At 48.1% G+C, this 26,548-nt stretch overlaps 12 protein-coding genes across 13 annotated transcripts; 5 read left to right on the forward strand and 7 right to left on the reverse strand.

Annotated features, from left to right (window-relative positions):
- Window positions 1-13: 13 nt before the first annotated feature.
- SPPG_08741 (uncharacterized protein) lies at window positions 14-1,756 on the forward strand. Its single transcript, XM_016756895.1, has 4 exons — window positions 14-216; window positions 277-488; window positions 548-663; window positions 725-1,756. The coding sequence occupies exons 1-4, from the start codon at window positions 67-69 to the stop codon at window positions 1,360-1,362; spliced, it is 1,116 nt and encodes a 371-aa protein (XP_016603917.1). The 5' UTR covers window positions 14-66; the 3' UTR covers window positions 1,363-1,756.
- SPPG_08742 (translation initiation factor eIF2B subunit beta) lies at window positions 1,373-3,184 on the reverse strand. Its single transcript, XM_016756896.1, has 8 exons — window positions 2,931-3,184; window positions 2,711-2,856; window positions 2,404-2,644; window positions 2,235-2,339; window positions 2,045-2,169; window positions 1,810-1,992; window positions 1,662-1,746; window positions 1,373-1,601 (listed from the first exon to the last, which is right to left on the reverse strand). The coding sequence occupies exons 1-8, from the start codon at window positions 2,984-2,986 to the stop codon at window positions 1,535-1,537; spliced, it is 1,008 nt and encodes a 335-aa protein (XP_016603918.1). The 5' UTR covers window positions 2,987-3,184; the 3' UTR covers window positions 1,373-1,534.
- A 62-nt stretch (window positions 3,185-3,246) lies between these two features.
- Window positions 3,247-8,219, forward strand: SPPG_08743 (uncharacterized protein). The gene is made up of 18 exons (XM_016756897.1): window positions 3,247-3,550; window positions 3,612-3,815; window positions 3,885-3,940; window positions 4,016-4,168; window positions 4,244-4,250; window positions 4,307-4,346; window positions 4,422-4,609; window positions 4,666-5,028; window positions 5,100-5,246; window positions 5,306-5,425; window positions 5,489-5,544; window positions 5,613-5,653; window positions 5,712-6,104; window positions 6,171-6,623; window positions 6,697-6,884; window positions 6,956-7,316; window positions 7,380-7,762; window positions 7,837-8,219. Exons 2-18 carry the CDS (start codon window positions 3,756-3,758, stop codon window positions 8,089-8,091), a joined length of 3,264 nt encoding a protein of 1,087 aa, XP_016603919.1. The 5' UTR covers window positions 3,247-3,550; window positions 3,612-3,755; the 3' UTR covers window positions 8,092-8,219.
- On the reverse strand, window positions 8,191-10,180 carry SPPG_08744 (14-3-3 family protein epsilon). The gene is made up of 9 exons (XM_016756898.1): window positions 10,107-10,180; window positions 9,943-10,011; window positions 9,779-9,838; window positions 9,610-9,629; window positions 9,509-9,520; window positions 9,164-9,438; window positions 8,747-9,087; window positions 8,628-8,684; window positions 8,191-8,556 (listed from the first exon to the last, which is right to left on the reverse strand). Exons 2-8 carry the CDS (start codon window positions 9,953-9,955, stop codon window positions 8,629-8,631), a joined length of 777 nt encoding a protein of 258 aa, XP_016603920.1. The 5' UTR covers window positions 9,956-10,011; window positions 10,107-10,180; the 3' UTR covers window positions 8,191-8,556; window position 8,628.
- A 166-nt stretch (window positions 10,181-10,346) lies between these two features.
- SPPG_08745 (uncharacterized protein) lies at window positions 10,347-13,566 on the reverse strand. The gene is made up of 9 exons (XM_016756899.1): window positions 13,481-13,566; window positions 13,173-13,406; window positions 12,148-12,988; window positions 11,994-12,082; window positions 11,863-11,918; window positions 11,628-11,795; window positions 11,441-11,558; window positions 11,273-11,380; window positions 10,347-11,201 (listed from the first exon to the last, which is right to left on the reverse strand). The coding sequence occupies exons 2-9, from the start codon at window positions 13,183-13,185 to the stop codon at window positions 10,417-10,419; spliced, it is 2,178 nt and encodes a 725-aa protein (XP_016603921.1). The 5' UTR covers window positions 13,186-13,406; window positions 13,481-13,566; the 3' UTR covers window positions 10,347-10,416.
- On the forward strand, window positions 13,527-14,876 carry SPPG_08746. Of its 2 annotated transcripts, none has more exons than XM_016756901.1 (5): window positions 13,527-13,738; window positions 13,835-13,959; window positions 14,070-14,144; window positions 14,218-14,229; window positions 14,291-14,876. In XM_016756901.1, exons 2-5 carry the CDS (start codon window positions 13,857-13,859, stop codon window positions 14,635-14,637), a joined length of 537 nt encoding a protein of 178 aa, XP_016603923.1. In that variant the 5' UTR covers window positions 13,527-13,738; window positions 13,835-13,856; the 3' UTR covers window positions 14,638-14,876. The 2 variants fall into 2 exon arrangements, with proteins under 2 accessions (XP_016603923.1, XP_016603922.1); XM_016756900.1 differs by having other exon boundaries at window positions 13,854-13,959.
- On the reverse strand, window positions 14,730-19,098 carry SPPG_08747 (uncharacterized protein). The gene is made up of 21 exons (XM_016756902.1): window positions 18,507-19,098; window positions 18,410-18,439; window positions 18,156-18,341; window positions 18,031-18,083; window positions 17,945-17,965; window positions 17,558-17,878; window positions 16,834-17,495; window positions 16,623-16,776; window positions 16,547-16,561; window positions 16,445-16,482; window positions 16,335-16,383; window positions 16,249-16,271; window positions 16,096-16,187; window positions 16,011-16,042; window positions 15,904-15,951; window positions 15,747-15,830; window positions 15,581-15,689; window positions 15,372-15,508; window positions 15,239-15,302; window positions 15,162-15,174; window positions 14,730-15,092 (listed from the first exon to the last, which is right to left on the reverse strand). The coding sequence occupies exons 1-21, from the start codon at window positions 19,019-19,021 to the stop codon at window positions 14,865-14,867; spliced, it is 2,874 nt and encodes a 957-aa protein (XP_016603924.1). The 5' UTR covers window positions 19,022-19,098; the 3' UTR covers window positions 14,730-14,864.
- Window positions 19,099-19,153: 55 nt separating this feature from the next.
- On the forward strand, window positions 19,154-20,390 carry SPPG_08748 (uncharacterized protein; the record flags this gene model as incomplete). Its single annotated transcript, XM_016756903.1, has 3 exons — window positions 19,154-19,298; window positions 19,361-19,463; window positions 19,534-20,390. 3 exons carry the CDS (start codon window positions 19,154-19,156, stop codon window positions 19,736-19,738), a joined length of 453 nt encoding a protein of 150 aa, XP_016603925.1. The 3' UTR covers window positions 19,739-20,390.
- Window positions 20,084-22,625, reverse strand: SPPG_08749 (uncharacterized protein). Its single transcript, XM_016756904.1, has 14 exons — window positions 22,578-22,625; window positions 22,478-22,507; window positions 22,342-22,416; window positions 22,224-22,276; window positions 22,034-22,155; window positions 21,876-21,969; window positions 21,666-21,813; window positions 21,507-21,612; window positions 21,110-21,445; window positions 20,969-21,044; window positions 20,803-20,902; window positions 20,674-20,743; window positions 20,474-20,614; window positions 20,084-20,420 (listed from the first exon to the last, which is right to left on the reverse strand). Exons 1-14 carry the CDS (start codon window positions 22,594-22,596, stop codon window positions 20,132-20,134), a joined length of 1,659 nt encoding a protein of 552 aa, XP_016603926.1. The 5' UTR covers window positions 22,597-22,625; the 3' UTR covers window positions 20,084-20,131.
- Window positions 22,626-22,734: 109 nt separating this feature from the next.
- Window positions 22,735-25,395, forward strand: SPPG_08750 (pre-rRNA-processing protein ESF1). The gene is made up of 6 exons (XM_016756905.1): window positions 22,735-24,138; window positions 24,205-24,298; window positions 24,369-24,461; window positions 24,522-24,828; window positions 24,882-25,050; window positions 25,116-25,395. The coding sequence occupies exons 1-6, from the start codon at window positions 22,792-22,794 to the stop codon at window positions 25,194-25,196; spliced, it is 2,091 nt and encodes a 696-aa protein (XP_016603927.1). The 5' UTR covers window positions 22,735-22,791; the 3' UTR covers window positions 25,197-25,395.
- SPPG_08751 (uncharacterized protein) lies at window positions 25,359-25,759 on the reverse strand (the record flags this gene model as incomplete). The annotated part of the gene is made up of 3 exons (XM_016756906.1): window positions 25,359-25,563; window positions 25,649-25,664; window positions 25,735-25,759. The coding sequence occupies 3 exons, from the start codon at window positions 25,757-25,759 to the stop codon at window positions 25,359-25,361; spliced, it is 246 nt and encodes an 81-aa protein (XP_016603928.1).
- A 248-nt stretch (window positions 25,760-26,007) lies between these two features.
- On the reverse strand, window positions 26,008-26,316 carry SPPG_09571 (uncharacterized protein; the record flags this gene model as incomplete). Its single annotated transcript, XM_016757747.1, has 1 exon — window positions 26,008-26,316. One exon carries the CDS (start codon window positions 26,314-26,316, stop codon window positions 26,008-26,010), a length of 309 nt encoding a protein of 102 aa, XP_016603929.1.
- Window positions 26,317-26,548: the final 232 nt, after the last annotated feature.

A 26,548-nucleotide genomic window follows, 5' to 3' on the forward strand; every position in this document is an offset into this window, starting at 1 on the left:
CACCGACCAAGTACTCAGTTCAGCCCATCTAAACGTTTTATTATCACCAAGACTTTTTTTTGCAATATGTTGACAGCCGAGAGCTCAGAAAGCTTTAATAAGCTAAACTTGGACGAAAACTGGGACCAAACGGATACGTCGTCGGATCTACCCGAAGAACCTATTCTGGTCCCCAACCCAAAGCGTTTTGTTCTGTTTCCAGTCCAGTTTCATGAGGTTCGTCCCATATTTGCTTTTGTGCTCATCTCCTGCCTATCTAAATAACGCAATCTGCAGGTGTGGCAGGCCTACAAAATTGCCGAGTCGAGGTTCTGGACTGCAGAGGATGTCGAGCTGTCAGAGGACGTACAGGCGTGGAGCAGTATGTCTGGAAAGGAGCGAGCATTCATTATGCATGCTGTCGGAATGATAGCCGGCAATGATGCGATGATTGGAGAGACTGTGGACTCAAAATTGAGCGACGACGTTCAGATACCGGAAGCCAGATGGTACCTTCAGAATCGGACCACATCGAATGACGCTTGTATATTGACCAGTTCATGCATAGCTTTTTCGGGTTTCAAATGATGCAGAGGAACATTCATGCAGAATTGTTCACAGTTGTAATGGATATCTACTGCAAACCAGCGGAAAGAGACTATGTGTTTGACGGCCTGAAGCAGTGTAAGACACGTCCTCGAGCAAAAGGATGAATGATAACTTCTTAAACATTCGCTTTTACTAGTACCCAGTATCAGCAAAAAGACAGCGTGGGTCCAGCGGCATATAACGGATTCAAGCGAACATTTCTCTGTTCGCCTTGCTGCCCTGGCCATTTACAATGCAGTGTTTCAGTCTACCGTCATCGCCTGTCTTCTTTATTTGGCGGCACCGAACCGTCCTGCAGCTAGCTCAACCACGCGAACCGCGCCTTACCTTCCTGGTCTTATTCGCGGTCTAGCTCGGCTCAATCGGGATAATGAGACCTATTATCGATTTTGCAACCTTCTCGGCAGCATTTTGGTGAACCGTCCTCCGACAAGCATTATCCATATGATGGCTAATGAAGCGGCAGAAATAGAGAAGCAAGTCTTTGCGGATATCCTGAGCATCTGTGGTGGCACTATCACTTTGCTTGGTCATCCCATCGAGGCGGCGCAAATTGAACAGCGGATACGATATGTGACGGATAAAAGTTTGGTGGGCATGGGCTTTTCGAAACTCTATAAAGTAGAGAATCCGCTGCCGTGGATGGACGAGGTTTTGGCAACTGAAACCGGTGACGAAGCACCAACGCAGAAACAGCCACCGTCAGGGAGCTCCAATGGAGGTGGGCAGCAAATGACTTCTGACGAAGGGTTTACAATCGATGCCGACTTTTGAGGACACGGGGTATTGTTTGTATGCAGATTATTTATTGGTGTTAAATAGCTACGTATGTCAATCGATGGCATGCTATATTACAGGGATTCTGTGGGCCACGTTTGATGGAATGAGGTATTCGAGCTAATGCAGTACTGGCGAACATGTTGATCTATGTCTGCCTAGCTAGAACTTATTCTTCATCCACAATGTACGTGTCGTATATCAGCCGCTGAACGAATGACGGCGGATGGGTTCCACTGCAGGCTGTGGTCAGAGAAACGTTTCGTAGAAATAGTTATGCAATTGTGTACACTTACACATTCGTGATGAAAAGTGAGACGTCTTCTGGTCCCACATAGTCAAAGTGGGGATTCACTATATCGACGCTATCAATGATATCGCCTAAACGGTACTTGAGTGAATCGCCATTAAATATCAGGGCGCGTTCAAGCAGAAGGGCATTACCCGCTTCAAAGCTGTATACTGCGTCTGGGTTGATGCACAGGTTGAAAATGTCCGTGTCATAAGGATAGGATGGAGATAGCTTATGTAGGCCAGTGCATACTACAATCGGGGTTGAGTACTCCTTTGCGGCGGCAGCAACAAGCTGGCTGCCGCAAACGGCCACCACACCGCCATTTGCGGTAACTGGCAAGAGATTCAATGCCAAGTTTGAGAATTTCGAACGTTATAGACATACCTGCGTGTGCCCCCAAAATCACCTTGTTGACGCGCGACATGACTGCGAAGATTGCTGTATCTGTGATGACTGTCGTGTCAATGCCCGCAGATGACAAGGCGAGAGCCATTTCGTGTCCTTGATAGCTGAATGAGGATTGAGATACGTCGTCCGCGGTTCATCTTTCAACCCTTCCCAATCCAGAACTTACGACGGCGCTGTTTCTGCTACAATGACCTGGAACTCTCGCACCTGCGCTGCCACCTTCAGAAAGTGCTCGACCGTCTTTGACCTTCCCACAGTCAGAATGATCTCCCTGTTGTCAGCGTACTTGGTTTCAGTGAAAGGTTCATAAACTCTTGAAAACAGATCATACGGACTTGGAGTGTATATGCTCCCATGCTTGATTTGATATATTCGTTGACGTATTCTCGAGTTCGTCAATCATCTCTTCTATGCTCTGTTTAACGTCGGCAACAAAGTTCCGTCGGCGTTCTCCAAAGTCATCAGACTCCGACGTGGTTTCGGCAGTTTCCGCAGCATCACTGGCTTCAGTTTCGACGTTATGTTCTTCTTTAATCAAATGCAGTACTCGCTTGACCATATTGCCCACAGCAAGCTCTAAAGACAGAGATATATCAGCCATTCTCGCCATATATCTCAGGATTTGGTAGTCGCTCGACAAACCTATGGGCTGGGCACCTTCTAACCGACTCCCTACTTCTTTTACCAAGGCCGATAGCTGTTCCACATCATTGCACCGACTTGCCGCCACCACATTTCGTAGCAAGCGGGACGTTGCTATCGCCACATTATAGGAACCTACAATCTGCCTATACGCCAGCAAAAGAGGTCATGAAGTTAAGGACGCTTGATTACTTGTTGGGCACTAACGTGCGGTCCTCACCTTCTTCGCAATTTCGCTACAAGCGAGTCGATCTGGTAATTTATCTCCTTCAACATTTTTTACGAATCTCAGCTCACGAGATCTGAAAACGGAAACGGTGCCAATTTCGTTGTGTCGAGCGAATTTTATGACCGACCGTCGGGTGTTTACAGCCAGGGTGCTCGCCTTCAAGCTTTGCCCTTGTTCCAAACCTGGTCCCGTCGCCTTTGCAATTTGTGAAATTTCGCAACGTCGTCGTCGGTCGCAAAAAGTTGAGGCCAACGATCGGTGACTCATTCACGCGCGTGTTCCTTTCTGCACTCGTCGACAGTCGACCGCGGGTGAGAAAAGAGGCCTACCAGTCGGGAAAGAAGGGGCGGGAGCAACGGCGTCAAGACGGATAAAGAACACTCTGCAGGAGGGACGGACGCAGCGACATACGTTTGCATACCATTGAAACAAAGAAAGCGGATAGCCCTTGATTTTGCTCACCGACAACCATTGACGACTATTCGTGACCCTTGGCGATCTCTCTTGTGCCGTTATCGACAGTCGCCGGTCTCAGCTTCTCGAACTTTAAAGAGCAGCTGCTTGTGATAGGTCTCCAGTTCTACATTTCCTGTCATTGCAAACTGTCAAATGTTTGGATCTCAATTTGATATACTCGTGCGCCCGACCAAGTTCTAAAGCGTGGTTTTTTAGTTCAGTGCGGGGACGTCAATTTAGGGCCATCGGTGCTGCAGAATCAACCACTATCCCTTCCTTATTGCTATCACGGCTGTTGGAACATAGAGCGCGGTCGTTTTCTCCCGAGGGGATTCGACTGTTCACGGTGCCCTGAATCTTATGGCTCACCATGGTATTGAACCCGGAGCAGCTGGTGAAGAATTCAAGAAATTGGAATCTGTAAGCTCTTTGATTTATTTCTGCTAAAAAGTTACGATTCTTCATGATCCGATTACAACGCCTTTGCAGGTGGACATCACAAACATTCGTATTCAAAAGGAAGAGACTAAGGAAAGGCGAATAGCGTATGCGAGATGGCTACCTAACTGAAAGATGTAAAATCAAATGCAAGCTAATGCATAATAATTTCACCTATATAGAGAAATATTGTCACGGCGCCATGAACTATTAAAGGAGCTTTTCATACGGCGAAGCATCTTGAACGAAACCGAAGCCATCTTACGGGAATTGTCAAATCTTCCTTTGGATGAGGCCGAATTTGCGGAATTCCAAAAGGAGTATAATTTATCGAGGTATAGTATCTTCCGCCCCGTTCGTGGCTTGAACGCTGGTTGCAGCATGGTTCTCAAATGTTGAATCTCTTTCAGAGACCAAGTAAGGATGGCAGATATGTCAATAAGTACCGCAAGTCTTAAATGTATTCTCATTAGCTTACGAGAAGAGAAGACGGAACAGTGGCTGAAGGTCAAGGTGGGTCTCAGAAAACGGGCGATATCAGCAGAAACCGTCGATGGGATGTCGTGCTGACCGCCTGTCATGTACCAGAGGAACTTCCCGGGTACGACCAAGGTGATAGACGCGGCAGCGGTGCCGCAGAAGAAGGTAGTGCTTCGGACGAGAAGCCTCCAACAGATCCAGGGTCTGCGCACGTGGATCGCCGGCGCTTCCTTCCGCCGGTTGAGAGAATGGTGACCAGGGGCATATCTGCCAAGAAACTAGCTCTTAGCCCGGAGGTAAATTTCTGGCGACCTGAACCTCCTACTTATCCAAAAAATGAACTCTCGATAAGGCTTCAACAGGTCCTTCGGCGATTTCTCCGCATGTGGCCACACCAACAACAGCTCCTGCAACGCCCAGTCCCAGCGCCTCTACTGCGCGACGTAGAAGTTCAACATCTCATCGCATCGCCAATTCCCCAGTCACACCAATCAACGTCACCTCTACAAAGGCCAATCGTCCAAAGCTGTTATTAAGAGACGCGAAAAGTCAACCTGGGAGACGACCCGCAGCAGGGGGTAGCGGTACTCGTCAAGAAGCAGATACGCAGATCGAAGGCTACCGATGGTACGAATGGCAGCTACGAGTGCAGTCGAATCCGATTTCAGGGTTGCTGCCGACGGCCACAAAGTCGATGACCACAAGAGACTGGCAGGTTGGTGCAACGCATAAGCGTGGATTTATCGAAATCTAGCACGTCGCATGAAATTAACTGCTCCGCTCTAGGCCGCAAGAACTGAAGTGCAGCAGATGAAATTGCTCCAAAAGGTCGATCTGCTCAAAGAGAAGAATCTTTGGAGTTTCAGGCAGTTGAAACCTCACGTTGCACCTCCACGTCCAAAGACGCACTGGGATGTTCTCTTGGATGAAATGGTATGTCGTTTGGCTCGAAGTCTGGCTGGTCCGTATGTCATGCTAACTATTTTTATAAGAAATGGATGCGTGTCGACTTTCGCCAAGAGCGTAGATGGAAGATTGCTACTGCATGCAACATGGCTCATTGGGTCCTTGAGTGGCACGAAGCTACCGACAAGTCGACATTGTGCGTTCCGGTGAGTTGGTGGTTGACAACTCCCGCATCGATTCGCCAATACCCATAAATTGAATCATCTTAGCGTCGAATGCCCAAGGACAGAACTAAACAGGAAGACCCACCGGGCGATGACCCAATGTGAGTGCCAAATGGTTACATGCATCCGATATCTATTCTTCAAATCACTGAGGCTACTGGCGTGATAGGGACGTTTCGACAAATCAGGACGAGGATAAGACACGACCTGGTAAATTTTTGGTTCAGTGACATTGTTTTATGTATTATGCTTATACATTTCCTGAAAGACTTGTCGCTGAACACTGAGCAAGTCCATGACCATCACGGAGAACAAAAAGAGCTGCAGTCAACGGACCGGGAAGAAACCCCTTTACCTGCCGACATTGAGCATCCGGAAGGCGAAGAGCCGCTACCATCTCTTTTTATGGATATAGATACGTCCACCTATCTGATTTACGATGGAACGAACGGGCAAACGCTAGATATTCCGGTGTACACCCCTCTCACGGTTGATGCTGACGAACTCTACATCGACGAGAATCAGCATGAGACTGTAGTGCCTGTTTCTGAGTTGATTACAGCGAGAACTATGGTGAAGGACTATGGAGATAACCAGCAAGAGGAATTCACACCCCAACTAACCGACCAGCAACGCTATGACAACGCAAGACTCGTCTCTCGTAAGTCTAGTAGTGCACCTTTCACCGTTTTGTATGACATTCTCTGATATTTTCTACCGCATCTAGCAATTTTCAGTAGAATGTCTGAGCAGCATGAGGATTCGTCAATACCACCACCCCGAATACAGCCCACCAAGACCGAAACACCGAAAACCACGCAGCATTGGACGAAGGAGGAAGATGATATCCTTATTTCACTTGCACTCAGCTATCAATATAACTGGACCATCGTCAGCGACATGCTGCACTCCCGTCAAGTTCCAGGAATTCGATGGCGACGCAGCGAGTGGGAGTGTTATAGTCGCTTCAAGGAACTTGGCCCTGCACGGACTGTGGACCGAAGCATATCAGGTGCAGGATCGTCTGCGTCACTTGCAACTCCAAGACCAAAGAGTGGTAGTCCACGTGAACTTTCTGCTCAAGCGGAAGCTTCGGAAGCCAGAATTCAAAAGCACCTGACCACGTTTGAAACTATTAGAAGACTAAGTAGAAACAAAGACAAGTACAAACCGCCTGGAGGTGAGAGCAAGAGTCTACGTGCTACAGTAAAAATGGAGAATCCGAAGGTTGACTGTGTCGTATTGCTAAATAGATCGCAAGCCGCCGGCAAAGATTATCCTCACCACACACGAGACACATTATCAATCGCAAGCAGGTGCAGGAATAGATCCCGCAGGACCTCCTCTGACGCCGACAGAGCTTGCTATAATGCGGAGAGAGAGGGCATTACGTCAGGCTCAGGAGCATGGACGACATATGTATGGTGGACACACACGAGCGGTACATATGAATATTGGGCTGTCTTTGAGGTTTTGGAACGTGTACTCAACCAGATGTCGCATGTGTTGCAGGGCATGATGCTCGGGCGACCGATGCCAGCTGGCGGCGGTGCTCTGCCACATCCATACGCTCAGTACAGAACTGTTGCTCGACCGCCCACCACCGCGAACAGTATCCAAGGATCACCGGTCCCCGCTGGCCAAGCTCTTCCTCATACCCCAAACAACTCTCAGCATCCCGCGATACGACCTCCAGCAACGCCAGTGCTACCCGGACAAATACCGCCGCAAAGTCCGTCTCCCATGGTCAGATTGAATGGTACTGCACCTGCCATGACGCAGGAGCAGTACATGCGGGCGATGCTTGCACGGCAGCAAATGATGGCCTCCCCTCAGCAAAGGCATTTGGTGTCACCTCAGCCAGGGCAGTCGAGTAAGACTCACACTCATCCTGTAAGGTCCTTTCGATCGCGTATTAATAGTATTCCGTTTGCAGCTTCTGTGCCGCAAGTCGGTGATGCTGTGGTAGTGTCTACTTCCGGACCGGTGCCAAACATTGGTTTGCAGAACGCTTCTGTACCCACCATTAACCAACGAATGCAGATGGTCAGGCAGCTCCAATTGCAGCAGCAGCAACAACAACAACAACAGCAGCAGCAGCAGCAGCAACAGCAACAACAACAACAGCAGCAGCAACAGCAACAAACACAACAGTCACCTCAGCTACAGCAACTGCAATTGCATCAGCAGCAGCAACAACAACAGCAGCAGTCTCCTCCCCAGCCGCAACGTCTGCAGATCCCCGCTGACACACATGCACATACGGCCGCTGCATTTGTGGCTCTGCAGAACGCTCAGCAGGCAGCGAAAATGGGCCAGGTAGTTTTACCTTGAAAAGCACAGAATCAGTCGATGCTAGATTATAGTTAATAATCATTTATCACCACCTGCAGATGCCAGAGATGATGCAGCAACAGCGCCAACTCCACCAAGCACGGCAGCAGCAGGCTCTTCTCATGGGCGCTACCTCGGCCACAAGTCCACTCATGGCTGTTTCCACTCCGCGGATACCTACGGTTCCTGCAGATGCTGCGGCACTGGGCATATCACCATCCCAACAGCAACTACAGCAAAAGCAGGCCACGCAATCACCCCAGACCTCACAGGTTCAGCCAGAGGCGTCGTCGGCTCCAGGGTCGTCGACGTAGCACGAAGCGCCAGCTACCCTATAAAAAGCTTGCTTTTTGTGGTTGGAGTATGAGATTTTGGTAATCCGATGGGGATCAACTATACTTTGATAACTGTATTACACAATATATTTGTAAATTGGAATGGATAGTTACGTTTGAGTTTGGAATATGCAATATGCTGACAACAGCAGCGTGGCATTACTGCTGCCAGACACACCGCATATCAGACGCGGAAAGTATGGGACAAGTCTGTCAACAAACCAAGAGGCTACTGTTATAATGAACAACCGAACAGGGGAAAAAGAGAAAAGAATCCTACAACCGAGCACTTCCTACCGTGATGATTGCACGGAGTAAATAAGCCCCGCCCCAAATTGCATAGAGGGTACACATTGGACACAAAACAATGATGCAACCTTGTTGACGGCCCAGGACTAGACCCCACCCAACCCATCTTATTCACTATATAAAAGAACGAAACATCTGCGAGTTCCAGTGGTCATATAAATCAGACATTTTGCGCAACTGCTTGTGCCTATGGGATGAACCTTCACCTTATTTAGCCTCCTCCGGCTCATCAGCCTTTGCTTCCTCAGTCTTGTCACCTTCAGCTACGACTTAATGTTAGTAAAAAGCGTCCAAGAACACCGCAAGTCTCCAGCATTTTACTCACCGTCCTGAAGGTCTGAAGTCCACAATGTCAAGTTGTCCCTCAGCAGTTGCATGATCAATGTGGAGTCCTTGTAGGACTCTTCGCTGAGCGTGTCCAACTCAGCAATTGCATCGTCGAAGGCCTGCTTGGCGAGGTGGCAGGCACGATCGGGCGAATTCAAGATCTCGTAGTAGAATACAGAGAAGTTGAGAGCGAGACCGAGACGAATAGGGTGCGTCGGGGCGAGTTCCGTCTGTGCAATATCCGTGGCAGCCTTGTACGCGTCGTGGGCGTGAGACGCAGCCTCCTTCCGCTTCTCGCCTGTGGCGAATTCGGCGAGGTAACGGTGGTAATCTCCCTTCCTGAATAGTGAAAAATGATGTATGGTTAGCAAAATATTTTAGGTGTTTCACGAGGTATCGCACGGAATTCACGCACATCTTGTAGTAGAAGACCTTGGACTCTCCAGCTTCGGCAGCAGGGATCAAGTGCTCGTCGAGGACGTTGAGGATATCGGAGCAAACTTCGCTCAATTCAGTCTCGATCTTGAGGCGGTAATCCTTGATCTTCTTAACCTGGCCCTCGTTACCCTTGCTTTCCTCCTTTTGTTCAATGGAGGAAACAATTCGCCACGACGCACGACGAGCACCAATGACGTTCTTGTACGCAACGGACAACAAATTCCGTTCCTCAACAGTCAATTCCACACCAAGCTGTAAGTAAAATGATCAAACAAGACGTTATTCGCAGCTCACGCATGAAAAATGGCTTTGCACGGCGTACCTTGGCAACTTCCTGTAATAATCATAGATGCAAACAAGAGCTTTATCCATTAGCACAGTCGACCGCAACGCGTGGTTACACGCCACGCCAGTGATACTTGCCTTCATGTAAGACACCATCTCTACATGATGAGAAATTCAAAAAAAAAAACCTTGTCAGCAAAAACAATACATGGGGAAACAACAGCAATTGCTTGCCGCAGTCGCGAGCGTACGACAAAACACGACGTTTGCGCACAGCATTGCGAAATCTCAAGTTCATCAAGCTTACCATCGTATCTCTCTGCCTGCTCGGCGAGCTTAGCCATGTAGACTTGGTCCTCCCGTCCTCCTATGAACAGAAAGCACTCTAGTCAGCACCGACATGCAAACGTCACGGTCAAACACCTTTTTTTTTCGCATCAGACGCGTTCCCATCGTCGCGATGAACCGTACCTTTTTCGGCCATTTCGAGTCTGTCTTGTTCTGTAAGGGTGGGTAGTTGAAAGAGATTTCAATGGGGAGCTGTGTGTATGTCAGATACGACAAAGGTGAGCGTCCAAGTAAAAATGCGATTCGTTTGAGCGTATGTGTTTTTGTGAAATGGAGATGATGCGCACTTATGAAAAACAGCAAATCTCGGGCGTAAAAAAAAAACGAACGGTTGCAAAAGGATGGAACAGGATGGGGGGGGGAGAGAGAAGGGGGGGGGGGAATTCAAGCGGTTGAAAGTCTCTCAGCCACTTGACCCAATTAGGAAAGTCCATTTCGCGTTTTCTTTTTCACTCCGACATTTGGCCCACAATGACAATATGACAATATGGACCAATCAAATGATTAGAAGTTGTAAACATTCATCATGTGATCATAATCGCGTGTCATTTGATAAGGATTCTAGAAGATTCCAAATGTACAAGGCTTTCGGACATTTTAATCCGGTTTAATCGGTTGATCCAAGCTGATCGGCATCGGATTCCCTGGGACAAGATTATAGTGGAGGGGACTCGACAAGGGTCGTCCGGGGGACATGGGGGTTTTGTTAAACATGCTGTATATGGTTTCAATCGATGGAAGTTTGGCACTGGCAAACTCGCTTGCTGGAGCACTTTGGACAAGTTGCAAGAGTCGTCGTCGGATCTTTTCCGCTAGCGTCGATTCTTCCTCGAATGGGTGCTGACTTTGTCCGCTCAGTCGCGCAAACTGTTTGTTGGTCCATTCTTCCAATTCACGCGCGTTCCGCTCCAACAGTAGAATCGCGTCGCCCTTGGCCAACTCTTCATCTAATTCCCGATCTTGCATTCCCAAACACGCAGGAGAGAGCAATGGAACAATATCCACGCCCTCTCGTCGATAATATTCCAGCTCTGCATCCTTGATGATGCGTTCGGCTTGGCTCTCCACTTGTTGCACTTGCTGTGCAATGTCAACCGCTCCCCACTCAGTCGTCACCTTGTCCCCTTCGGCCCCCTTCTTTACCTTCGCTGAAAGATATGCTTGTACTCTTTGCACAAGCGAGTGTCCTCCTCTCGTCAACCGATGTATGGTTGCCTCCGCTGGCGCCCGCACCGCTGGTGGAAGACCGTCGACAAATCTTTCAATGCTTCGAACATAGGCCTGCCCCGTGAAATCCCCATATGCATTTCGTAATAGTATTGGATCTGTATTACTTGGAGGAAGCTCTCGATAGTGATAAGGTCCATATGCATCCATATCCGCTATTTCCATATGAGTCATCATGATCAGTTCATGTTGTCTCCTGTTACAAGGTCAGATGTAAGGGACTTACTTGGAATGTCGGCAAGTGCCACAGACTGCAGCGAGTCATGTGTACACGACAGGTATTGACTGATATGGCGCTCGAATGGAGTAATATCTGGTGGCTTCCATGACGGCCCTACTCAAAAGGCTATTAGACAGCGAACACAGTGTAATTACTATCTAGAAATAAACGTACCTCGTATAACTGACCCGTCCGGCATGTATTGCAAGCTCATTCGACTTTCCAAGTCCTCCGTGTGCTTCATTCGCTTCGACTTCCTTCGTCCTTCTACCTTTTTCTCCGCTGATACTGCCTAATACAGGCAAAAAAAAAGGACATCAGGGTCGCGAAACGCGACATGTGGGGTTAACCATTAGTGTACCTCCAAGACTGGCTTATCGTCATCAAGATCCAGGTCTATCTCCACATTATTGGCTTCACGCTCAATGAGTTTCTTTCCCTGGGAGCCCAGCTTTTCCGCCGCCTTGTAATACACCGTGTCTGGTGAATTATACGTTTTGGCATTGGAAATGACCAGATCAAAGTCGAACTATTACAGGGAGTAATGTGAATCATGTGTATTTATTCACAAGAGAAAAGAGAATGGCAGCCCAAACCTTAAAAGCGTCGTACGACTTATACTCTCGTCTTTCAACTCTTTTCTCCATAGTACCTAATATTTTTGAAATGGCGACCACGAGGAGAGTAAGTCCAAGCAACGCTAGCACCACAGGCATCATCTACATACCCAGATCCATAGGTTCCGAGATGACGGTCATATAATCCGTCACAAGGGAAGTATCCACAGGCTCCAAAAAAAATCCGTAATGGTCTTTTCTAATATTTGGGATAGAACTTAATAAGAAGGTCCGTATGCTCGGCCGCGGCAAGGATATACTTACTGCTTCAGCGCAGCAATGACTTTCTTCAAGATGGTGTAAAGGCCCTTCTTTCTTGGTTTCCAAGCCCCTCTGCCATTCACTGCATTGCGGTTTTCGCTATACCCCCTGGCACGATCCTTCGCTTTTCGGAAGGGTCTTATAGGTCGGCCGTCCGATGAGACATCAATCTCTTCGCCAAACTCGTCCTTGGCGTCGAGCAAACCATCGGATGAGACACTGACATCACGATTCAACGGCACTTGTAAATAGGTCCCTTCCGAGTCCCGTCTTGACCGTTTCAGTTCTGGAGTTGAACTAACCCCATCCCACATCCTCTTCCCCTCACCCTTTACGCTGTAAGACACTTTGACATCCTCATCCACGTCTATTTCTTCATCTGACTTGATTTCGACGGCATCCGCATCCGAATTTGTTCGCTCCCTGTCCCGCGGATGCGATACCAAGGAGACTTTATTTGTTCCAAAGCACAGCTTGAGACGAGTGGAACTATCGTCTCCTAGCTGACCCCGTGATATCGAGGGTGTTGGCGAACCGGCTTCTATGTCGTCTACGACGAGCTCGCCGCCATCTTCACCGTCGCTCGTGTGATCGCCTGATAAGTCCACAGAGCTATCGGAATTGACGGCAATCGGTGCTCCTAGTGCACGCGCAGCTTCCAGTGCGGACAGGCCTTTACGTTTTCCGCCTTGGGCAGCATTTGTGGCCGGCTCACTCGCGCGCTTTCGTTTTCCGCCAGTATTCCCATTTCGGCTGGGCGAGGACACATTTGAAGGCTCAGGTATCGATTGTACTTTTACAGCATTATTGCCCAACTTGAACGAAAGCTTGATCCGGGGCTTGCCTATGTCCGGCCAGAACGAGGGTTATGAGTGACACCGAGCAAGAAAAACAGACATTTCAGCAGTCCAACAACGACAATGAGATTGAGAGTTGTCCATTTTATGTTTTACAGCAAGTTGCAAAGAAGAAAGAGTTGGCAACAAGGCCGATGCAGCGTGCGATGACAACAAGAGCTCAAACTGTACCTGGCTGTGACATTCAGCTGTCCTGTCCTTGGTTCGCCGGTTTAAACGTCTGGCAAATTGCGAGTTTGGAACGGGTAAAATCAGGATTAGTTGCCTTTCCACGTGACCATATGGGAGGTTCGAAACTGGGTGGATGGACTGCTTTCGAGTTTTTTGCTCACGTAGTGGAGCATCTCCACAGACTGTTCTTCCTGACAATGTCGCATTCTCTGGGCTCTCCAAGCATCGATGTGTCTATATGCCCAAGGATACTGCATGTTGGGAACCTGCGACCACGGATTTGATGGGATTGACCATTAACCACTCACCAACCACCTAGAAAACTATTGAGAACTGTCACTGCCTCGCCTTCCTAAAACCATTATAAACATTCTGTCGCAAAAGATAAACGACTGCAGCTCACTTAAAACAACATTGACGTATCTCAGCCCAAGATCGAAAAGGTGGAAGACGAAGGATTTATAGCCACGTGACTATACAAGCCACATGTCCGCCTTGCGGGAAGACTCGGCTTCAAAAATTGGCAGGCTAGTTCTGTGGAATCTCGACCAATCATCCGCCATTCTGTAAGTTTGATCGTATCTGTCCTTTGCGTTGCTCACTTAGCGCGCAGCGTACTATAAAAGTGTGGCAGGCATAATTTTCAACGGCATTCTGGTCAGTAACCCCTAGGTTCTATAGACGATGTTGACCTCTCGCGTTATTTGCTCGGCGGCTCGTGTCTCTTCAGTAGTACGGCCTTCGGCACTGACCATTCGTGCCAATCCCGTTGCCACTTTCCGCTCTGGTGCGTGTGTCAGTCCACAAGGACAGTGGTGTTTTGGATCCATGTTGGCGGGATTTCCGGGTATCTTGAAATTTTCGCTCACACACCGTTTGGATTTCGGTTCCTGACAGCCCGGCCCGACCTCTTTCAAAACACCCAAGCAGACAAGCGAGATGCTGTTGTGGGCGCTGCCGCCCCGGAAAATCGTAAGGACATGTGTTTATAATTTACTGGAAACAAGGTGGACATTTGACTGACTCGCTATTATTGCTTCGCTAGCCGGAACAACCAGTGAGTCATAGGTTCAAACAAGGTGCTAGTTTTCAGATCATCTTAAACTCCTTGGTTATAGCACAATCGGGCGAACACAAATCCAAACTTCACGGCTCCTACCATTGGGACTTTGAGCGTGCTCTATCGATCGCGCTCGTGCCCTTGATGACCGCACCTTTCATTATCGGTTCTCACCCGTATGTTGATCTCGGTCTCGGTGTCGTAATTCCCCTCCACACCCATATTGGCTTTGATGCCGTCATTGAGGATTATCTTCCAGTTCGTCGGAATCCCATTATCCACCGCGTCATGAAATATTCCTTGTATACTGCGACGGGACTGTGTCTATACGGTTGCTACCAATTTAACACCAATGATATTGGCATCACCGAGTTTGTGAAGCGCCTGTGGACGGGAAAGCAGTGATCACGCTGTCGGTGCTGATGAAACTAAATGATAGTGGTTCGGTAGCCGTGTAGAGGAAGGTGGTCAAATTTGTATGTAGAGCACAGCTGCCATGTTTCTTCCTTTCATACCGAATTTGATTATGTGGTCGTTACAGCCACGATGTATTTCTTCGGATCCCGGCCTTTGCCATAATCTACTTAAACCATCTTTCACTATGACTCTAAGGACTATTCTAACCTGTCTTATCAAAAACTCTGTGATGACCATAGGTCCAGCACATTTTCAAATTTGCCACGAGATTCCCAGTATCCTCCTTTATAGTGCCACGACCGATTTCCATTAGAATACTCTTCCGGTCGTAGATCAAACCACTGAGGATGCCACTGCTCGCCGCGTGATTCCAGCATCTTTCGATAGTCGCGCTGCTTTTGCTCTAGTCGTTGCTTTTCTCGCTCAGCTTCCTCATCCCGGCCCTACATAAAATATTTTAGTTGAACAGAGTCGCAATGGACGTTGCCGCCGTTAATATCTGAGCTCTCTACCTCCTCGTACATCCTGAACAGCAGCGGTAAGTCACAAACATCATAGAAGGACATGGTTATAGCAAAATGATACGTACCTTTGGTCAGGTCTGTACCGTGTGTCGGTATTTGGAAGCAATCCTTCCAGGTCCGGCGTAAGCTCTGGACATGACAATAAAGTGCCCGTAAGGGGACGGAAAATGTTGACATCCAAAACATGAAAGTCCGTACCATTTAGTTCTAGTGCGAAAGATGTGAAGCCATAGATCTCCGGATGATTAGGTGGGTTGGGCCTTGCGCGCCACACAACCTCCAGTGCATTCGGAGCAGACTCATGGAACTTTTGTAATGATTTGTCCCAGTTTCCGCTAAATATGGTCCATATAAAGTTCAGGAATGGCGGTAAAAATCCGAAAGGTAGACGCAACGGTGTGAGTTACCTTAGAGACATCAACTTTTGCCCTTTTGGGCCACATATCGTGCCAACCACTTCATTTTTAGCAGAGGCAAAATAGCCAGACTCCTTGAATGAAAGTTCACAATAATGGCCTGGAGCCATTTCTCAGTCGATGGTCCATCAGAGAGCGTATGCTGGCGGTAACCTACCACTAGAATGGGATATGATTTTCATGGTGCCGTAATGTTCTAAGTAGCGACCAGAAGAGAAGACATTCCGCATGCATGTGGTAACTAAGAAAGAATAAGCAGAATCAGCGAGTTAAAAATGTGAATTTGACATTCAGGTACCGAAGATTGCTCCTACCTTTCGTCCAAGTATAATGCTCTCCCAGAGCTGGAAACGCAACGTGCACTGTATCCACAATATGTTACACAACCATGCTAGTATGTACCGCACAAATTTGCACTAACCGGTGCCTGTTGGTATCAGCTCCATCGATTTTCTGAAAAATCAATGAGAGAATGTTATAGCCAATAACGAATTGACTCTCATTACCCCCAAAACTTGGTCTTCACTTGACTATCTTGGAAAAAAATATAGTTGGGCGATTCAGCATGGCACGCCATTACCGGCGGATGGTGGCTGACCTGGATCATCAGCCCCAGCTGGTTAGCAGAGCCCTTGATCTCATCTAGATCATGCCCTTACTTTCTCTGATACAAATTTGAAACCTATAGAATCACTATTGTCAGCACATTTGCCATGGTTGATCACATACATCAGCGTTACCATACCTTTATCCTCTCTGACGCACTCATAGGTCTCACCCAGCAGTGGATTGAACTAACGCCCCATATTTAAATGATGATAAATGATACGCATGTCATTTAAATTGTTCACATACCGGTTTTCTACCCGCCCGATGTATGGTGGATGCATAACCTTATATATTTCGCGCCTTAGCAACAATCGCGGAGAGGATTCTCGGCGAACTTCCGCAACGTACCTGACACCGCAAATGCTGTTTCAAGTTGCATTAGGACACACGATTGTGAGGCTGTACGATTAGCAACGCGTTATACCTGCTATCAAGGCCAACCGATCAACAGGATCCGTGATGGATGCTGCTTGATCCAGAAGCTCACAGTATTCCAGCTCCTCGCATAGTTTCTGTAGGAGATTCAAGGGCTCATTCAGAGCGATGGGCATGGCGACCGTAGATAGATCTTTGCCAACCTATTGGTGTAACATCTAAGTAATCGCAGTCTAAGGTGCTGTTGAAGGCGAACTCACATTGTTCCGCAAGATTCCCATTATGCTAATATTTTGCATAGAAACCGTTGGAGCAGGCAGCTTTGTTCGTCGTACTATGGGAAGAGGCTGAATGGGCATGGCTACCTTGCTAGTTTCGTCCTTAGCTGGAGGAATAGTTTGAGTAACGGTTGCTTCCGACGTAGCGCCCCCAGAGGTAGATGCTGTTGATGCTTGGCGCGATCGCCTATTTGGTGTAAAGCTCTCGTTTGATCCCTCGTCATCATCCTCAAATTCTTCATCGCTGCTGAGACCTTCCTCCGCTTCATGCATAGAATCACTCTCAGCACTTTCTTCGTCATCGCTGTCTCCACCTTCTTCAGCATCGTAGAAAACGTCATCCCGCATGGAAGATGTTATTGAGCCCGCTTTGTGGAAATTATTGAGATGGAGCGAGGTAGTACTGGCGTGCGCAATGAATGACGTGAGAGTAACTGGCTCCAACCCGAACCTACGGCGCACGCGATTATTGTCGGCCAAGCATGCATGCAGTGCGGATTCCGTTTGCTGGATAGCATCATGTGACCGCTCCCTTTGTGACCGAACAGTCTCTCCGTATGAGTACAGCTCTCGCTGCATGTTGTTAGCATTCGACAGAGCATTGGCAATCACGTCCGAGATAGAATTCAGTATGAGCGTAAAGTCTGAACAAGAAATATTGCGCTCAGCATCGGCGCGCACAATTTGTAGACAGCCAGAACAACACCTTTCATCTGGCTTCTTTGATCCATCCGTCCTCGAGATGACTCGACTAACTCTTTCAATCGCCCCAACTCATTCGTCAAGGTGATAACCATATTTTCGGCCTTACGTTGCACATCACCCAGATCAGGATCCATCGCTCCTTTCGCTGTCCCATCCCACGGGCTTCCGGTATCATCATCATCTGGTATCAATTTGCCTCCACTTTCACTTTCGCGACCTAAGCTCATGGTCTTGGCCAATGTAAATCTCTGAAGGACAGATATCCAGGCCTGGAAGTCTTGCGGCGATTGTGCTTTGAAATGATAGAGGGCTTGACCAGAATCTGTCAGGGTGGTTATTCAGCTAAACGATCATCACGGAGAAAGCAGATGGGCAAGCCTTGGTATACCTATATCTATGAGACTTCGATCTGATCCGTAAATGCAGGATGATCAGATGGATGAAACCAGCCAATTGCCCAAAATCACCCCGTACCATGATCTAGATGTACAGCAGCCTTTGGCAGCTCAACGGATCCGCGGCAAAAGCTGCATGTAACATAGTGAATCCAATGCAAAATGCAAACCAAATGAAGAGAAAGAGTCTTTCGTCCTCCTCACCTTCCTGGATGTTTATAATAGGACAACGTCCCATTGGTATCTACTGTAACCCATCGTTTTTGGAACCCCTGCATCTTCTTATTCCCTTTCTTCAACAGCCAGTTTTCCATCTCTTTCCGTACCGGAGCTTGTGATGGCTCAACATCCTTCAATGCCACAAAAAAGAATAGTTTCTTCGACGTATTCCTGATAGGAGAATGGCGAGAGATGAGGATAAGTCAGCCAACAAGTAAGGACCGTGTGCTATTACTCACATTGAAAACGTATTATCCCATAATAGTACGCTATGGACGCGAGACTAACATTGAGCATTTGGCAACGCGGATTCCAATCGTGTACAAAGGTACCCACTAAATCCCAGGTTCTTCTATGTAGAAGCTCCCCTTGACGGTGAATTTCGACGAGTCATAGTGCGTAACGGGCATGATTTCCACAAGTTCCGGGTCAATGAACGATTCCTTTTTCCTTCGTCTGCCGGAAGCAGAACCCTCGGTGGATTCGGAAAAGGACTTTGCAGATGCATTGTCCTTCAGGGCGCCAAGACTGGGAGGATATTCGGCGAATTCAGGTGGTGTCACCGCTGAAGTAGTTCCCTTCGACCTGGGAACCAGTGGCGATGATGGCGTAGATGTTTTCTCATCCCCGTCGCTGCCGACAACCACAAAGCTCTTTCCAACTTCTCTGAGAGTTCCACTTTGTAGTACGTACGTTCCTGTTTCGGTATATGCACGGTTGACTTTGCGGTACAGTCCAAAGGATATATTTTTACGCCGGGTAAAGAAATTCCAGCACAGTTCCTTGCCCGGTTGGTCGACGTTCACAAAATGCTTAAAAGCACTCCTCTGTCTAATTGTAACCTCCTGCATATCCACCTGATAAAGGACCGTGCGTTCCCTCCGGCAATTGTCTGAGCTGGGAAATCAAGGGAAGATGATTCTTCACGCCCGCTGGCCTTCTAAGGTCAACTTCGAGACGCTTCGAGCGGGACAACAGATCACATGACCCAGTTGCGACTTATCTCAGCCAGTTCAGTTACTCTGGTTTCGATCTTGAAAGAATTAGAACTTCCGATGAGCAGCACAGCGGGAGCCCGAACTACGAGAGCACAAATCCAGAGAGGACATGACCGTGGCCGTGGAAATCGTACGTTCCCGAAACCCGGACAATCAGCCCAACGCAATATCTGAACACTCCAGCAATTTCAGAAACGGAGACTTTTGTGACTCCTATTAACCAGCCTGCTGGCGGCGTTCAACAAACCTCTGGAGGTGTGGGACGGGGTCGAGGGCGCGGGCGAGGTCGAGGGCGGTATGCATGCTTGCTGACACTGTACTCTTGGAACTTCGCTACTTGACGGTCCACCACTCTCACACTCTAGCATTTCACGGCTCTCTCCAAGTGGCACACAATTGCGAACTGATACACACCAAAGCGGGCAACAATCTTCGACGTCAAACTCATTTCGAAATATGAGAGGAGGCCGACGTCTTGGTACTTCATGCAGTGTTACGGAATATGAGCGGGTTGCAGCTAGCACGCAAATGCTCAATTTCACGGTTCTTCGTTTTGTCCCTCGTGCCTAGCTCCTCCTGCTGCAGCACAACCCAAGGATCGGGATTCTATGAGAGCCAAGATGGCCGAGGCAGCGGAATCTCGAATTAAAGGAGAGGAAGGGACATTCCAAGAAGAGAACAAGAATTCGAAAGGAGAATCATGATTTGTCAAGATCGTGGACATGGTTCACAGCCGGGCAGTGACCATTGGTATTATTGGTGCTTATCTTTTGTAGTTTGGTTTCATTGCCTTGCAAATATCGCAGTGCTCCTTCGCATTCTGTCATATGTCTGGGTTTCCTAATGTCACTCCTTCTTGCGGGATATATCTGAGCATCGGCAGCCTTACAAACGTTTCTTGTGAGCGAAATGAATCTTCACCGAAAATGATGGGTACTGCATATAGTATTAAATGACCGTAGCTCAACCAAAATATAGTGGAACGCAACCAATTTTCCCATTTTCCCAAACCACCGTTAGTAAGGCCCCTCTGCCGAATTGTGGATGAAAGCCCAGAGCCATTGGTAGAGGCGGTGCATTGTTGCCGCTCCGTTCTACTGGACGCTGATTCTGGGGACTTGCCTCCCAGTTCGAGGTCGTCGTGATACGGGTATGGCCCCGCTCTGGTGCGTCGACTTCCTGTCGGTAAGGGGACCGTGGGGGTTGAGGTTGTGGTTCACGTGGGTTCCATTTTGGTCCTCGGATGTATCCACTAGGTAGGATGAGATTCTCAAAGCAGATGCGTCAATGCAAGCTGGCTCTTACAGTGGTTGAAATTTGGGCAAGGGCCTCGTTCTCACGGCAAGGAGATATATTAATTCGGCACCCAGATGATCGCCCTCAAAGGCCAAAGCTAACCGCTCCCCAGTCGGATCAAAACTCATACGCTTGATGACACCGCCGACCCTGGAATCTTGTCTTAGCAATGTGAGCAGCAGAGAGCATCAGCAGGAGGTGCTACCTACTTTAACATAGTACCGGCTGACGTTCGACTAATGCGCATAGGCACGGGCAGGGTATATACATCCTTACACTCTGTAGGAATCATTTTTTAGCATCGTAATGGTGCGCAAAGGAATAAACTACTTGCATACCGAGATGCGGTGGTGGGCTATTCATTTGCCATACGCTTATTTGATCAGAACCTTCCATCGCAAACATGAACATTTTACTGTCCGGCATCCAACAGACAGACTTACACACCGAACGGGAAATGAGGACACCTAGCCGAGGTGGATGAACGTAATAAAGAATACATACATGTGGTCGGCCGTGATGCGTCGGCAAAGACTTTCCTTCCCATGTTCGCGTTTCCCATATGATCAAACGATGAGTCCTATATCAGAGGGCAATATTACTGAATACGCAAAAAGAAGCCGTTCTCATATTTTCCTTCCTTACGTGCATGCTTGGATAAGGAACATCCCGTCTGGACTCCATTTTAATTCCGCTGTGCCCTTGCATGGCCTGCTGATGGACGTCGGGACCTCCGCCGCAACGTCCCAAATTATGATTGCTGAATTTGTACCCGACCCCATTGCTAGAAATTGACCGTCCGGTGACCATGCTAAGGTCGTGATACTTTCAAAGCCAGGAACGCGTAGAAAATTCATCCATGCGTAGCCTGGATGTACTTCATCGAAGAGCGCCGGAACTGTGTCTCGATCAAAATTCGCATCTCCGCCTTGCTGAAATCCGGTTTGTTCAAAGAGTAGACGCCACAGACAAACGCCATATCTGGAGGTGGTGTTTAGAAAGCACCGCATGCCCTCAGGATGAGTACGATAGATATCCTTACTTGGATCCAACAGCAAGGACAGGCGCTCCATGTGGATTCCACACAGCACATGTTACATCCCGTTGATAAGGATGATTCAGCCCAAGGGTAGGTCTGGGAAACCACCCTGAAACATGGTTCTTAGTCAGGTTCAAACAAGGTACCTGTGCATGGACATACTTTCTGCAACAACATCATAGATGTGTACACTGTCTTGCCTGTGGACAATGGCCAGAACTTGACGCGAGTGATGCCACGCAAGGGTTCTGACAGGTGCGCGTTGCATATCTTGCAGAAGTGTCGTATAGTACTCCATGTGCTGAAGTTGCTGGAAAAGTAATGATTATTGGTCCTTCGGTATATCATTCTGAATCACTACGGCTCTCATACAATATTCGCTTTTCCATTCATGAGGCGACAGGCATTTTCCGCAATCGCTTTCAAATGAGCTTGAGTTGCAATCCAAAAATCCAGTGATGTGATACTAGTCGAAGTTGTGGGTAAATAGATATCGTGAGACGATCTGACAAAAAGCACAGAATACGCACTGCGATATTATTGGGTACACACTGGACCGTGTCTTCGAGCTCCAATTCGCATACGAATGAGAGGATGTTCTTGACGCGTCGTCCACCTCGTACGGAAGTTTGATCGATGGATATAGGATACCCTAGAGTAACATCCAGCAGAGGTCAATAATACAGATGGCGGAGATGTTCTCAACTGACCAATACCTACACCAGCTTTTGCAAATCTCTCCAGGGCTGGGTCATCGTTGCTCTTGATATTCTCTGAGGACAAAGCATCCAGGTTTACTTTTCCATGTGGATCTCTTTATAGACACCAATTTACTTACCAAGAGCACCGTTCAGTTCGCAGAGGGTGACTTCATCAGGATCTGGTAGCGAGCACTTTGTACTCTCGGTTTTCCCTGGTACCAAGATATCCTTTATTAGTCTGGTGAATGACCAGATTCCATAATGAACCTATACCAGACTGGACATCATTCGCGAAGGTTCCGCCTGGAAAGCACCACAGATAGTCAAAATTCACATCACTTCGTTTATAATTTGTACGCTCTTCTATACTCACCAGGGCTTGCTGCCCTCATTCTGATCGTTATGTGCGTGATACTTTGGCAAAGATGTCCAGAAGCTCGACTTGCTGCTCTCTGACTCACTTTATATCACGTGACTCTCACTCTTTTTGGTTTTCTCGTAATCCATCCTCCTTCCCGCGAGCCCATAAATTCCAATTCCGCGGTGTTCTGTAGTCGACGGAGCCGATATTGTTTAACAGCCTTTAAATGGCCAAAAACCATAAGAAGAGCGCCTCTGGCGCTAAGCCGTCGGGCAATCCGTCCGTTCAGTTTGCCGACGAACCAGTGACCACCGACGCACGTTTTACCCGGGTCTATTCCGATCCTCGCTTCATAAAACCCCGCAAAGATGCCACTAAGGTTACAATTGATAGCCGATTCTCGAAGATGCTCAAGAGTGAGGAATTTGGAACTGGGATTGCGGCCCCGCGGGTTGACAAATACGGTAGGCCAACAAAGAAAACAGCCAGCAAGGATCTCGAGCGGTTCTACAAACTCGACGAAGAGGAGAAGGGGACAATTGATCAGGATAGCGAGAGTCTAAGTACCTCAGAAGTTGATGAATCTATGGAGGAAGAGTACAATGCTGTTGTTGCTGGATATGATCTTGCGCGTGGCGAGGGATTGGTAGAGTCAGATTCAGATGATGATTCATATGAAGACATTGAAGCGGAGGATGGAGTTGAAGACGCTATTGAAGTGGGCCCTTACGCAGAGGAGAATGTTCCAACGGGCGACGAAACCTACAGGTTCGCCGTTGTAAACTTAGATTGGGACCACGTCAAGGCGAAAGACTTATTCAAAGTCTTTGATGCTTTCAAGCCGGCTCAAGGGGCCATAAAGTCCGTAAAAATCTACCCATCTGAGTTTGGCAAGGAAAGGCTGGAACGAGAAGCACGGGAAGGGCCTCCGGCCGACATTTTCGGATCTCCGGCAGGGGACGATGTACTGCAGCCATTGATTCGAGCGGAGGACGGAACTGAGGATTACGACAATATCAAGCTGCGCAAATACCAAATGGAAAGATTGAAGTACTATTATGCAGTGGTTGAATGTGACTCTGTGGAAACGGCACGAACTATTTATAAAACTTGCGATGGCACCGAGTATGAGAAATCTGCGAATTTCTTTGACTTACGGTACATCCCGACTGGAATGGACTTTGACGATAGTCCAAGTGACGAGGCATATGACGTGCCAGCGGCATATCAACCAAAAGATTTCGTCACCCAAGCGCTGCAGCATTCCAATGTCAAACTTACTTGGGATGAAGATGACGACGATCGTGTCCGAATCACGCGAAGGAAATTTACCAAAAACGACCTGCAAGATATGGATTTCAAAGCGTATCTGGCGTCCGCGTCTGAGGACGAGGAATCAGACGACAACGCCCAATCCTTAAGGGCCAAGTATCAGGCTCTGCTGCAAGGGAATACAGATGGCAATCGTGATGCTTTTGGTAATAAGGAAACAGAAGAGGAATTGGAGATTACATTTGCGCCTGGGCTAAGTGAAAAGGCTGCAGCATTATTGGAGAAAAAGAAGGAGAGACAGGTAAGTTATAACCAGACACTAGGTATTTCGCTGATTGAAGCCCATCCTGATACATCGTTGCGCCAGGCGCAGAAGGACGAGACGGTATTTGAACAATACTTGCGTAAGCGAAAAGAGAAGCGGAAGGCCAAGAAAACTGCCCAAAAGGAGATGGATGATGGTAATTTAAGTAATTGATCTGCGTACATATAATAGTTCTGGCACTGACAACAGCACGGCTACCGCTACAGAGCCATTAGTGTCTTCGGGTGACGAAGAAATAGACATGGATGATCCATTCTTCAGTGAGGAGTTTGGTTCTGAATATCAACCGAAAGTGTCGGGTGCGTTCGGCGCTTGGTGTGATGATGCCACTTCCGTTAGCTTACGCTGTAATGTTCCAGACACAAGCGAAAGAAAGCAGACGAAGAAAGCACTCAAAAGCAGAAAACCTAGTGCGGATGACGTGAAATCCAAGGCGGAGCTTGAATTGCTAATGTTGCAAGATGAGGGCGGACCTAACTCTCGACATTTTGACATGAAAGAAGTGATAAAGGAAGAAAAAGGCCAAAAGAAGAAGAAGGGCCGTAAACCGAAGAAGGAACGTCGGGAGGGTGGTGTGCAGGATGGGTTTGAGATTGATATCAAGGATCCCCGATTTGCGAGCGTGCTAGAAAGTCATCATTTTGCCATTGATCCCACTAATCCTCAGTAAGTTTTCTGTTAGCAATTCCGAATGCAGTGCTTAACCCGCCCAATTCTAGATTCAAGAAAACACAAGCCATGGAGAAAGTCTTGCAGGAGCGCCGCAAGCGCCGTGACATGAAGGAGGACGGTCAGACTATACCACAAAATAGAGCCCAGAAAGCGAAAAATGTATCTGAAGAGCAGACACGCCCGGGTTCATCAAATCTGTCGCTATTGGTGGAGTCGGTGAGTTTCCCGCTCGTCGTCATGGCTGAAGTTTTGGTTCTGCTTCATCTAATGTATGGTGATAGGTGAAACGAAAAAGCGCAGCTGCGATAGGTGATCGCAGTCTCAAAGGCAAAAGACAGAAAGTAGCGCCAGTATCAAGTTGATAGTAGAAACTCGGTAGTTTAGAGGGTTTATCTACTTCCTGTTGGATATGTCTCTCTTTTATGTACAGATAGCAAACAGGTTCCCATAGTGCACCAACCAGGCAGGAACGGAAAGCATTTCTGAACGTCCCTGGTCAGATTATAAAACAGTTGGACTTCAGATCACAGATCGTCATCGTCCTCTTCGTCCTCCAGATCACCCCCGTCCCCAAACACATCATCTTCATCAATCTCCTCATGCCTTTGTTCCAAGTCGTCATCCTCGTGCAGATTAGCTTCTTCCCTGGACTCGATATCACGAGTACCACCTCGACCCCGGGCTTCTTCATTCGCCTTCTTTTGGGCCTCCTCCGCTGAATCGAGCATTCTGAGTACACGTCCACGGGTTCGGCCAGCGAATGTATACCGGTTTGAAAGGTAACCCCACATGCGCGGCAGGCCAGATGACCTACTTTGATCTCTCGATCACTGCAAGACGTAGGGTGCCGTTGGATGAAGCATTATGCCACCTATTAGCGATGGTGAAAAAGATACTTACAGCTTAACGCCCACGGTACTCTCATGGCTGCAGTAGATGCATAAAACGTCTATCTAATGTCTGCTTAATCTTCTTTTGGGGTTTGCGGGCCGTCTTTCGCTTACCATGACAATGGCAACCTGCGAGACGATCTCAGAAAGCTTATTACAAGTATTGCACGGATTTTGAAAGCTCGGCACGATCATGTACATTCCAACACATTTCCAATGCATTGCCGAAATTCGGAACTTGGTTGGGCAGCAATATATAGGACGTGTGCAAAAGCGATATCCGTCAGGAATTATTCAATTTGGACTTCTTGGTAGTTTGCTCACACAACGTTCCTCCGTTTTGGACTCGCCATCCTAACGGTTGAGTGGATGATTTTTCCGGCCCCAGATTTTCGCCGTCTTTCGTATGCGCATGCTTTCTTTTCACGAGTGATTGGACGGTTATGGCATCTTTTGAAATAGGCTTCCGTTTTACAAAGTTTTGAAGGCTCATCACATTGAGGCCGGTGCCCGATCGGTCCACTGTTCCCGGCGGTTGTACATCGTTTCGAACAGAGATGTCCATGTGCTGGACCTTTAGTTCCCTATACATCTGATCCAGTTGTTCAGCAGAGTGCGCTGCGCTCTCCAGTGAGCCGAAGTCCAGTACGGACAGTTTGTGTTGAAATTCTATGAACTGTTTCGTATTTGGGCAGCTCGATGGAGTAGCGTAGGAGGCCCCGTGGTCACCCTTAGCCTTTTCCCCGAGATCAATTGCAAAAAGGCCAGAAACTCTACCAGCCCCACATTCTCCAGTTGTTTCTAGCAGTTGTCAAACTCGGATG

This window comes from Spizellomyces punctatus (assembly GCF_000182565.1).
Source record: "Spizellomyces punctatus DAOM BR117 chromosome Unknown supercont1.25, whole genome shotgun sequence".
Classification (NCBI taxonomy): domain Eukaryota; kingdom Fungi; phylum Chytridiomycota; class Chytridiomycetes; order Spizellomycetales; family Spizellomycetaceae; genus Spizellomyces; species Spizellomyces punctatus.

Excerpts from the sequence above, each read along its gene's own strand:
- SPPG_08741 (XM_016756895.1), top strand. The coding sequence starts at position 67 with ATGTTGACAGCCGAGAGCTCAGAAAGCTTTAATAAGCTAAACTTGGAC. Across the intron at positions 489-547 it reads CAGATACCGGAAGCCAGATG|CTTTTTCGGGTTTCAAATGA; the intron begins GTACCTTCAGAA and ends GTTCATGCATAG. Across the intron at positions 664-724 it reads GTTTGACGGCCTGAAGCAGT|TACCCAGTATCAGCAAAAAG; the intron begins GTAAGACACGTC and ends CGCTTTTACTAG.
- SPPG_08742 (XM_016756896.1), bottom strand. The coding sequence starts at position 2,986 with ATGTTGAAGGAGATAAATTACCAGATCGACTCGCTTGTAGCGAAATTG. Across the intron at positions 2,645-2,710 it reads AGAAGGTGCCCAGCCCATAG|AGCTTGCTGTGGGCAATATG; the intron begins GTTTGTCGAGCG and ends CTCTGTCTTTAG. Across the intron at positions 1,602-1,661 it reads TCACTTTTCATCACGAATGT|TGGAACCCATCCGCCGTCAT; the intron begins GTAAGTGTACAC and ends CACAGCCTGCAG.
- SPPG_08743 (XM_016756897.1), top strand. The coding sequence starts at position 3,756 with ATGGCTCACCATGGTATTGAACCCGGAGCAGCTGGTGAAGAATTCAAG. Across the intron at positions 6,105-6,170 it reads CAACGCAAGACTCGTCTCTC|CAATTTTCAGTAGAATGTCT; the intron begins GTAAGTCTAGTA and ends TACCGCATCTAG. Across the intron at positions 6,624-6,696 it reads CAAGTACAAACCGCCTGGAG|ATCGCAAGCCGCCGGCAAAG; the intron begins GTGAGAGCAAGA and ends ATTGCTAAATAG.
- SPPG_08744 (XM_016756898.1), bottom strand. Across the intron at positions 9,088-9,163 it reads AAGGTCTTCTACTACAAGAT|GAAGGGAGATTACCACCGTT; the intron begins GTGCGTGAATTC and ends TTCACTATTCAG. Across the intron at positions 8,685-8,746 it reads GACTTCAGACCTTCAGGACG|CTGAAGGTGACAAGACTGAG; the intron begins GTGAGTAAAATG and ends ATTAAGTCGTAG.
- SPPG_08745 (XM_016756899.1), bottom strand. Across the intron at positions 11,559-11,627 it reads ACGATAAGCCAGTCTTGGAG|GCAGTATCAGCGGAGAAAAA; the intron begins GTACACTAATGG and ends TGCCTGTATTAG. Across the intron at positions 11,381-11,440 it reads GGACGGGTCAGTTATACGAG|GGCCGTCATGGAAGCCACCA; the intron begins GTACGTTTATTT and ends CCTTTTGAGTAG.
- SPPG_08746 (XM_016756901.1), top strand. The coding sequence starts at position 13,857 with ATGTTGACCTCTCGCGTTATTTGCTCGGCGGCTCGTGTCTCTTCAGTA. Across the intron at positions 13,960-14,069 it reads CGTTGCCACTTTCCGCTCTG|CCCGGCCCGACCTCTTTCAA; the intron begins GTGCGTGTGTCA and ends GGTTCCTGACAG.
- SPPG_08747 (XM_016756902.1), bottom strand. The coding sequence starts at position 19,021 with ATGCAGGAGGTTACAATTAGACAGAGGAGTGCTTTTAAGCATTTTGTG. Across the intron at positions 16,384-16,444 it reads ATCGGGCGGGTAGAAAACCG|TTCAATCCACTGCTGGGTGA; the intron begins GTATGTGAACAA and ends ATGGGGCGTTAG. Across the intron at positions 15,831-15,903 it reads GCATTATACTTGGACGAAAG|TTACCACATGCATGCGGAAT; the intron begins GTAGGAGCAATC and ends ATTCTTTCTTAG.
- SPPG_08749 (XM_016756904.1), bottom strand. Across the intron at positions 22,417-22,477 it reads CGCGAATGATGTCCAGTCTG|GGAAAACCGAGAGTACAAAG; the intron begins GTATAGGTTCAT and ends TCTTGGTACCAG. Across the intron at positions 20,903-20,968 it reads CGCATCACGGCCGACCACAT|TCTGTCTGTTGGATGCCGGA; the intron begins GTATGTATTCTT and ends TCGGTGTGTAAG.
- SPPG_08750 (XM_016756905.1), top strand. The coding sequence starts at position 22,792 with ATGGCCAAAAACCATAAGAAGAGCGCCTCTGGCGCTAAGCCGTCGGGC. Across the intron at positions 24,299-24,368 it reads CCAAAAGGAGATGGATGATG|AGCCATTAGTGTCTTCGGGT; the intron begins GTAATTTAAGTA and ends CTACCGCTACAG. Across the intron at positions 25,051-25,115 it reads TGTCGCTATTGGTGGAGTCG|GTGAAACGAAAAAGCGCAGC; the intron begins GTGAGTTTCCCG and ends GTATGGTGATAG.